The sequence below is a fragment of the Harpia harpyja genome, chromosome 3, assembly GCF_026419915.1.
Source record: "Harpia harpyja isolate bHarHar1 chromosome 3, bHarHar1 primary haplotype, whole genome shotgun sequence".
NCBI classification, from domain to species: domain Eukaryota; kingdom Metazoa; phylum Chordata; class Aves; order Accipitriformes; family Accipitridae; genus Harpia; species Harpia harpyja.
The window spans coordinates 45708245-45717746 of NC_068942.1; the positions used below are offsets into that span (position 1 = coordinate 45708245).

General features: G+C 46.1%; 2 protein-coding genes across 7 annotated transcripts in view; one reads left to right on the forward strand and one right to left on the reverse strand.

Moving 5' to 3' along the window:
* ZFYVE26 (zinc finger FYVE-type containing 26) overlaps window positions 1-3739 on the reverse strand; it is a 51396-nt gene extending 47657 nt beyond the window's left edge. For all 5 annotated transcript variants that reach the window (XM_052782403.1, XM_052782399.1, XM_052782402.1 and 2 more), the window contains exons 1-4: window positions 3621-3739; window positions 2968-3180; window positions 1399-1477; window positions 494-583 (exon numbers count right to left, since the gene is read on the reverse strand). In XM_052782403.1, the coding sequence (XP_052638363.1) occupies window positions 494-583; window positions 1399-1477; window positions 2968-3158 (360 nt within the window). In that variant the 5' untranslated portion in view covers window positions 3159-3180; window positions 3621-3739. The remainder of the gene's footprint in view (window positions 1-493; window positions 584-1398; window positions 1478-2967; window positions 3181-3620) is intronic.
* Window positions 3022-9487, forward strand: LOC128139682 (galectin-related protein A-like). Of its 2 annotated transcripts, none has more exons than XM_052782438.1 (5): window positions 3022-3175; window positions 7113-7201; window positions 7974-8148; window positions 8510-8694; window positions 9221-9487. In XM_052782438.1, exons 2-4 carry the CDS (start codon window positions 7158-7160, stop codon window positions 8651-8653), a joined length of 363 nt encoding a protein of 120 aa, XP_052638398.1. In that variant the 5' UTR covers window positions 3022-3175; window positions 7113-7157; the 3' UTR covers window positions 8654-8694; window positions 9221-9487. The 2 variants fall into 2 exon arrangements, with proteins under 2 accessions (XP_052638398.1, XP_052638397.1); XM_052782437.1 differs by lacking the exon at window positions 3022-3175 and adding an exon at window positions 4440-4760.
* Window positions 9488-9502: the final 15 nt, after the last annotated feature.

Consider the following 9502-nt stretch of genomic DNA (forward strand, 5'->3'; position numbering starts at 1 on the left):
GTGGCACTCCTGGAACTATGCGAGTGCTGTCCTTGGCTGGAAGAGACAACTCGGGGAATATGCAGGGGAGACGTGGTTGGTGTGCGCAAAAATGAGAATATGAGCAGTAGAAGATAAGTCCACAACATCCTTTTCTTTATTTGCTGGATCAAAACATACTCTACCTACTAACATGCCTCTGACCGTAATTGTGACAAAGATATGAGGTTGCCGAGTCTCCTATTTCTGTGCAACACTGCAGACAATGGTGGAATCTTTCATGACCTTGGAGGTTAGATGGTAAGTTACACAGACTTCATTCGTCACTAACAGAATTCAAGCAGATTTATTTTCATCAACAGTCAAGTTTACCTTGTTTGCTTTCATCCTGTAATTGCTAATTCTGTCTCCTTAGAGAAATATTGAACACCTTTTCCTTATTCATATCCCAAAACCTGATACAGTTGGACATTCTACATAACTAACAAGAAGTAGGGCATACTAAGTAGCTCACCTTTAGGACATCCTCAGAGACATCTTTCTGTAGTTCTTCTAAGAACAATAAAAATTCAGTTTCTCTCTGAAGAACAACTGGAACAGTTTTCTGAAACAATATAAGAGAATGGGAAAGGCGTTAGCCAATAAAACTTTTATTTACATTACCATATAAACCTAATCCTAGCTATCTCATTAACATTTTGAGGCAGACTGAAATATCTCTCTGAAGATACCTATTTCTCAATTAAAGGCCATTCCACCATTAAGTTCTGCTCCCACACCAGTGGATTCCATTTATCTATACATTTGGAAACAGAAACAAGTGTCACACTGTCAGGAATTACAATCCAATCAATTAGACACATCCTTCAACAGAAGGTAAAGAAAAAATGCAAGCCTAAGTAGTGACAAGGACAAATGAATTTAAAAAAAAAGTATGATCTCGCATCCCAGTGTACCAATTAAAAAAAAAAAAAAAAAGGAAAAAAGACTAGTTTGCACCTGTCTGTCTGAAAACAGCAATACAGCAAGCACATCCCTCACCATCTAAAGCTTGTAAAGAATTGTCTGATGCCTGAACTATTTCATCTTTAATGTAAGAAAGGTGCTACACAAACACAGAAGTTGATACACTCATGCTTTCCATTTACAGAAATGCTCAATGCTAAAAAGCCAACTTCTGTTACCTAAACAAAACAAAAAATACCCTTCCATTTTTCTCCCCAGTGTGGAGAAGATGAACAGTTGTTTCTTGACAAGCAAAAGCAATGCACCTCTCCAGCTACCTTGAGAACCCAATTCCATGAAATGTGGGAAAGCCTATAATTTAAATAAGCAACTAGGCAGACATTTTGCACTTGGAAGTCAGCTAGAAGTCAGAGCTGTAAGTTGCACTTGGAAGTCAGCTAGATGTTTCTGTACCTGATTCCTGGCAAGCCATTTTTCCAGCACAAGAAGCCAAAGCCACGCAGTTTTCCATGGGCTAGAATTCTGTCCCCATCTACAAAAGCAATAAGCACATACACTGGATTATACAACGTCATTCCCATCTCTAAGATTCAGGGAAACACTGTCAGAGGTCATTTTGATTTTTATATTTCTTTGTGTAAGATAAAAACAAAGACAACTAAACAGCTGAAGACGAGTCAGACAGGAAGATAATGCAGAGAAACCAGAATATTAGTACTCCTTACACATTAACTCAACGATTTCTGCTGTGCAAGTAACTGCTTTTAGATCTGCCAAATACCAACATTACTGCCATAGTTCTTTGCTTCAAAACAATGAAATTTATTTCTGGTCTAAAGTTCAGTCTGTATAGCCCTCTTTGAGCACTTCAGCAGATTTCTTTGAAATCTGACTGCTTGCCAAACACTGCTATTTCCTGTTCTGTCTAGTTCTACCTGAAAAAAATGAAACTAAGTTTTAGGTCACAGCAGCACAAGCGCAGCTCTACATCCAAACTAAAAGTAATGTACTAATTAAACAAAGAATACTTCTAATTTCAATCAGCTTTTCATGTGCTGCAGTACTTACACACATATTCCAAAACCTAAACAGTTAGGGAACATATTCAATACTGTCAAAGGGACTAGAAAAAGGAAAAAGCACAAAATAGTTTATTGGCCTTTGAAAATCTCAGCACTGCTAACTAAAGCCTTTAGATGTGATAGCCCAACTATCAAAGATAAAAAGATCAAAAATCGTTATGTCTCACACAGCTGTCAGCAATATTCATCTAACCATGTGCTCATCTCCTCCAGACTCCTTTAACTGTTGTCAGTATAAACTATTTCTTAGAACCTTTACCAAAATGTTACACAAATTTTAATGTGAAGAAGTATGATCATCTGCTTGGAGAGGGGGAATACCAATGTTCCCTGAAGTGCTAGAAAGTCACCCTTCATATGCACCTACCCGAAAAGCAGAGATCAAAACTAACTAGGATTGAGTAAAACCAATGCCATTTCAAAATCCAGCGTGAGAGAAATAAGATATTAATAGCATAATTCAAATTTTTTAGAGTTTAAATTTTTAGAAATTGGCAGGTCTTTCAAGAGCGGGAAACAAGAAAACATTTAAAATACCTACAGCACTGATCTTGGCGGTTCCATTTCTAAATTAACCAAAGCTCGGTGTCAAAGGAATGTAATTTCAGGAGATGTTTCTTCTCCTTATCCTTCAGCAAGATCTAACAAAATCGGTTCTGAAATGCTTCCAAATAGTTTTAAGCTTGGATCAATCACCACATCAACTGCATAAATGAACACTGCTCGTTATCCCAGTGGACTGGGCAGCCTGCTAAGTGCTCGGGCAGTGATAAGATGTCAACATTCAGATAACAGCACATCTAGACACATCCAGGACACCTCAGCACGGAAGCAAGTGTTGTTTCCCAGATTCTACCTGCGTCCCGCAGCCACCGCTAAACTAATTGCTCCTCCTCATTTCACGCTCAAGCCTACTGAACCAAAACAGTACCTTACTCACCTTACCCCCACAGGACAAGCTACCAGAGCCTGAAGAATTGCTTCCACCTTCTCAGGGCCATCCCCGTGCCACTGGCTGAGCTGGGGCACACAGGCCTGCGCAAGCTCCCAGTCTCCGCGCCGTACGCACTCGCAGAAAAACCCAAAGAGCCGCTCCAGAGAGACCGCTTCTTCGTTTCCAAAAGAATGCATCTTCCCGGGACGAGCAGGTGACCTGGGGCAGGGTGACACACGCGAAGGATCAGGCCGTGAGGGCGCGCTGGGGCACCACCCCCGACTTCTTCATACCGACAGCGCGCCCGGGGCAGGGACAGGCGGAGAGCCAAGGCCTGGCTGCAGGGGGCTTCTTCCCACAGGGGCGGGGGGGTAAGGCGCCCACAGGCACCGCGGGCCGGCAACGCGGCGGCTGCCGCTCGGCCGTGCCCGCGCCGCCCGAGGGAGCCCAGCCCGGCGGCCCGCGGTATGCTCCCGCCGCTCCCCACCGCCGCACGAGCCCCCGGGGCGCTGGGCTCTTCGGGGGGGCGGCCGCCGTTCGCTCCGGGCCGCGCGTTCTGCCGCGCACCCGCCCGCGGCCTCGCCCTCCTCCGCAAGGTCCGGTCCGGTCCGGCCCGGCCCGGCGGCCCCCGGGGCCCGTCCTGGCGCGGTCCGCGTTACCTGACGGGGCAGGACGCGGCCAGCCCGGCGGCGCTGGGCTCTACTGCACCGCCCCGGCAACGCCAGTCCTCGCCGCCGCCATCTTGGGCGCCGCCTCAGCTGACCGCGCCGCCGGGCGGGCACGCGGGCAGACGTCCGCCCATTGGCCGAGCTGGAGCAGAATGTAAATAAACCGCCATTTTCCTCTGGGGCGCCTGACGCCGCCTCGGGAACCCCGGCAGCGCAAGCCCCGCCCTCCCCGCTAACCACGCCCGTCTCCGCCCACCGGCACGCCCCGCGGCCTCCTCCTACCGCACGCCAGCTCCGCCCCGTGCTCGGGCCTCTCGTGGTTCTGATTGGCTTCCGCCCGAAGCTCCGCCCCCTGGCGCGCAGTGGGACAGCCGCCCTGCAGCGACTCTCCGCGGCGTGCCGCTGGCCCCGGCACTGGCGGGCGCCGTGAGCGGGAGTAGGGCTGGGGGGGTCTGTGCGCCGGCTCTCGGAGGGGAGGCTGTATGTACGTATATTATATACAGCTATATACACGCATAGAGAGAGAGGAGTATCATATAGGGATATATACATACGTGTGTGTGTGTATTTACCCTTGTATATGTGTATAACCCTATATGCATACCTCACTCTATCTATATATGTAGATCTGTATAGGGATATAAGTTCTATATATATTTACCCCTTTGAGAGAGGGCAGAAACGGCATTAAAAAAAAAATGACATTTATATCTATTGCACGTGCAGATACAATGTGTTATGCACAGACATAATTTTAAATACTTCCATAAATATGTGTTGGTATAGATACAAATACAGCTGCAGGCACCGGCTTGCCAGGCAGTCCTGTGCGGGGCAGCGGCGGCCTGCCCACCCTTGCAGTCCCCTTGCCCTCGCACCCACACCGGCCGTGTTATTTGTGAGCTTCCCCCAGTGGGACGAGGCGCAGAGGGCCGTGACTCAGCTGCTCGGCTGGGTGGTGTCCAGCCGGTGTTTGGCAGAGATAAGCCCCCCCCCGACATCCTCCCTTTATTCCGGGCTTTTTGTTTGCTTTTGTCCTAACACACAAACCAAAAACTCTTCCGAGGACTGCTGCGGTGGAGGCAAGTGTAAGAGGGCAGAGCGGTGATGACAGAGGAGAGGTGTCCCAAAGTAAGTGACCAAGTGAGTCCCCAGGGCTCCTGAATGGAAAATACGGGAAGGGGGCTATGTCTGTGTGCACATGCTGGGACCCACCGATAAGGCACATAAGATGCTGCAGGAATTTGTACCATTACCTCCTACCACATCCTGAGTGTTCACCTGTCCTGTCAACTCAATGTTGGCAGAGAAACGGTGCGTGGGTAGTCATGCCTCTGAACTTCAGCCATGCTGGACGAGCTGTAAATGATGAAACCATGTGGTCGTCGTTTGATCTATTCAGTTCTGATTCCTTGTGCCTTTAATTGATGGTGCTTACCACGGTGCAGCTCTGTGCAAGCAATTTCTCAATGTGCACTTTCAATTTGGGATATTATTTTGTATCTTGTCTCTTGTGTAGGCAAGGAAGGAGCTTTAGTGGGACACAGGACCTATGAGGATGAAGTTCATTTAGCCTGGGATCTTTTATGCTTATTACCCACCCTCTAATTGCTTTATCCAGTTTAAAGTATCTCCTTACAGTCAGACTACTTACTTGAGGAGCTGCTCCCTCACGTAAGACATCTCAGGCGGTTGGTGCTTTTCTGTTGTTACAAAGTTCAAAACATACCTACTAGAGTCACCTGCCCACTTCTGCAAGGGTAAATGGACATTATTATCAACCAGCAGTAGTGCTGTCATTTTTTTAAGGTACTTTTAAATTAATTTCTTCCAACATTGGCTTTGTTAGGAATTAGAGGTTCATTAATATATCTGTGAAGCTGTAAAGGTGGATGGATGTAAATATTGAGGTGGGAAAATAAATTGTGTAAGGTCATCTTAGCAGAAAATATAACTAGTATATTGAAATTAGGAAATGGAATATAGGCAAAACACTTTTCATCTTGAATTTGTGTTTCCATTAAGCAAGCTGGCATTCAATAATTTAAAAAGCTAACATTGGTTATGTTTTCCAAAATTTAGAAATACATATGAAATACCCGTAGCAACTTACACTTGAATGGAAGCTCATTTGCTGTCAACAGAAGTCTGTGGGTTTCCATGCTGATGTAGTGCTTCTCATAGTCAAAATACTAAACCATACATATATTGTGCAGTCTTCTAGCAAAAAATGTCTGCATTTTTACCTTGGAACACTGGAACGATAAAATGCTTTTTATCTAAAATAGGGTCTGCTGTGCATTGCCTTGGAATATTATCAGTGTTACGCAAATTGCTAATAACACTTTGTGTTTTACAGCAGCTTCTTTCTAAGTGAATCTGCACAGGGAGCGATTACCTGCTACACTGTGGTACTCTGGCATTTACATTTTAAAGCCATTTCTGAAACTGAAGTCTCAAAACGTCTCTATCGCTTGTTTCCAAGCTCGCTCTCTCATTTTTCCATGTCAACTATTGCCTGTATTAGTTTCTCCACTGAGTGTCAAAACTGTCAGAGAATTACTTGTAGCAAGTAAATGTAGCTCTGATCTTTGGGTGGAGTTTGCAACTACAGGTCTCTGTGGTTGGGACAAAAGCAGATCCGCCAAGAAGCCATTTTCTGGCTTTGAAAAGGTGATGGGGACAAGCGTGACTGGGATCAGCTGTGAAAACATGGTTGTGTTTCTGTCAACATGCAGTGGCGGGGCAGCATCTACGCTAGCTTTGTGCTCTTATGCCGGAGGACAGAGGCTACCTGGCCCGGTGTAAAGCCTGCTGGTGTCAAGTTAGCCTACCGAAATCTGTTAATGACTTTGAGCTGGCAGAGTAAGTTCACACAGAGTCTGCGCTCTGCGTCATGCTGCCACAGAGCTTTTGATCTGCTGCATGGAGCGCTGCAACCAGATCTATTGTGTTGTTAGACCATAGCAGCCGTCACTGGCTCGTCCCAGGTGTGTCAGCTACCTGGGTCCTGTCACTCGCGAGATGTGTGGGTCACCGCAGCACTTGCAGTACCTGCTCTGGTCTTGGGGAGTGGTGTCAGTCACCTGAAGTCAGTGGTGGCTGTTCCCAGAGCCACCTGAGGCATGCCGTCAGGGTCATCAGTCACACATATCTGTCAGGTAGAGCACCGACAGCAGCCACTCATCTTACTGACAGCGGTTTGGGTCAGAAACTGCCCACCAGAGCTGGCAGTCCTGTCAGGCAGCCAACACCTCGTTACCAGTCATTTGGTTATGGTGGCCCTCTCGCTCGCCTCAGATACCAGCACTGACAGAATTTGTATCAAATGTGCAGGAAGTACTTTAGGCTGGAAATAAAATTTTTAAGTTCTTTTGTACATGTAAAAATAAAATCAAGTTATATGAGGTGACCAAAGCAGCTGTTAAAACTGGTTTACCCACAGCATGACCTACTGCAGAACATTTTCACTGTTTCCCACAGGTGGAGCAGTATGTTGGTGAAATTAAAGGTGGCCTGAGACCAGCCATGAAACTCACGGTCATAGGAATGGTACACTCCAACCCCAAGAGGTAGGTGAAGGGGCTGGTGGGGGCTTCACCCTGTCATACATGCTCCTACCTGTCTTCTAAATTCGAAAGATTTCTTGAGGGTCTGTGCTCTTTGGAGGAAGAAAGTCAAACAGATTCATAACTTACAGCTTGCTTTAATTTTCCTGCTCTTAGACCAAGATAAAAAGGGCACAAAAGTATTCACTGTTCAGCCTTTCTGACTGCCCTGTCAGGATTTTCTACTCCTTGCCCTTATCTAACGTGAACCAGAGGGGGCACACAAGTGGCATTTCTCCTCCAAGAAGAGGTGGAATTCTGAACCTGCATCTTGGTTGTCTGCTGCAGGCTGGAATCAACACCATTTAAAAACCAGTGGTTTTGGCACAGGAGGTGCAGGTTCATTGCTGTGTTTAATCTGGGTGACAGCAACTAAGCTTACCATTACACTTTTTTGCATCTACCATGATAAACTCCAGTGCTTCCACTGGTGAAGAGCTTGCCATAACCTTTTTTAGGACACAAATTAGAATTGGCTCATGCACAAAAGTTGGTTTGATTTCAGTCACAAGAGAGGGAAAGCAACATCAGAAGTCACTAGCATCCTACTGGAAACTGGAGGAGAAACAAAGACCAGCCTGTTCTCATCCCTTTCTGTAGCTTCTAAGCCTGTAGAAGTCCTGTGTTTCAGTCTGACAAGGAATCAACAGCTGTCTGTAGTCTTTATAGGCATCTGCCGTGTTCGCCATGTCCTTTCACATTTCTGAAAGTCCCAGTCATTTAATTGTTTTTTCAGCTTTTCAGTGACTCTGCTCTGTGATCCAGTGGATGCAAACAAAGATGTTGGGCTGTTATTTACAGTTAACTTTAGTGACAAATCCATCACCCGAAATGCACGAATTGCTGGGAAATGGGGAAGAGAAGAGAAGACTATTCCCTACTTCCCATTTACAGCAGGCGACACATTTAAGGTAATTTTTGGGCTACTATGAAAAGGGTGGAGAAAAGGAGGGGCAAAAGGCTGAAAGCTATGTATATGACCACAAACAGCTAACTATTGACATTGCCAGGTTAACTAGTCTAGTATGGCACAGAGAGCAACAGTTCAAGCCCCAGTGGGAGAGATCCATTCCTTTAGTTTTAGTGAGAGAACTCACTATAAGGAGCTTTACAGTATCATCTCAGCAGAGGGTAGGTTATTTATTAGGGGCATTTCAGAACTGGTAGACTTTGTGCTTCACTATCACCATCACATGGGGTTCTAAGTCCATGCTGATGAAATCAACTCTGCTGCTGATCTCTAACACCCTCCCCTGTCCTTTTCCATTGCAGATGGAGCTCTTATGTGAACACCAGCAAATACGAGTCTTGCTTGATGGACGGCAGCTCTGTGACTTCACTCACCGCATTCAGCCCCTGAACTTGGTGAAAGCTTTGCAGATCTCAGGGGACATCAAGCTTACCAAAGTGGCTTGAAAAAAAGGAGGCCACAATGTCACCAGGGGACAGAAGCAAATGTACTTCCTCCTGTCTGAGAAATGTTTTATCTTTTTCCCCTGGCTGATTCTGGAGAGTGGGAACCGTAGCTTTTCAATTTGCTGATGTGTTTAAAATATACACCTTTTTTTCCTCATACACACTCAGCAATTGCAGAGCTATGGCTGCTCCCGGTAAATCAGAGAGCCTTTGCTGAGATACTCTTTTGGCCTCCCAAACTGCAAGATTTATGGTGCTATGCAGTATCTCACATCCTCATGGTCCCCTAACACCCTAGGCATGCCAGCTGCTGGAGCTCAGTCCTCTGCGGTGGGGTGGCTGTTACCCTTGTGACTAGAACTGGGCAGTATGCAGGTGGTGGGACTGAGAAAAGAGAAGCAGGAGATTTTCTTACAAGTGAATAAGGGAGTCTGGTGGGCCCCAGCAAGGCTCATGTTATCAGGAGAGAATTGCTTTTCCTGGAAGCTCTGCTCAGTCAGCACAAAGCCATCTGTGCTTCCCAGTACAGAACAATAAATGCCTTACCAGCATCCCTCTCTCTTGCAGGTAGCGTTCTCGTGAATTGAAAGGTTTCAACAGCTGTGGACTTCACAGTCTTCTCTGGACCAGTCCTAGGAAATGGTATCTGTAGCTGAAACCGCATTGCCCATTTTTGTATCTAACTAAAACTGCATCTTGCTGGCAAACTTCTTTACCAGCTCTGTTAAATATTTGAACGCATGTGAGTGTTGTGCTGTTATTTCATTGCTGTAGATTTACAAAAAAGTCCTAAATACATGGCTATTCTAATACATATATAAACATATATCATAGCTGCTGCTTTTGGCT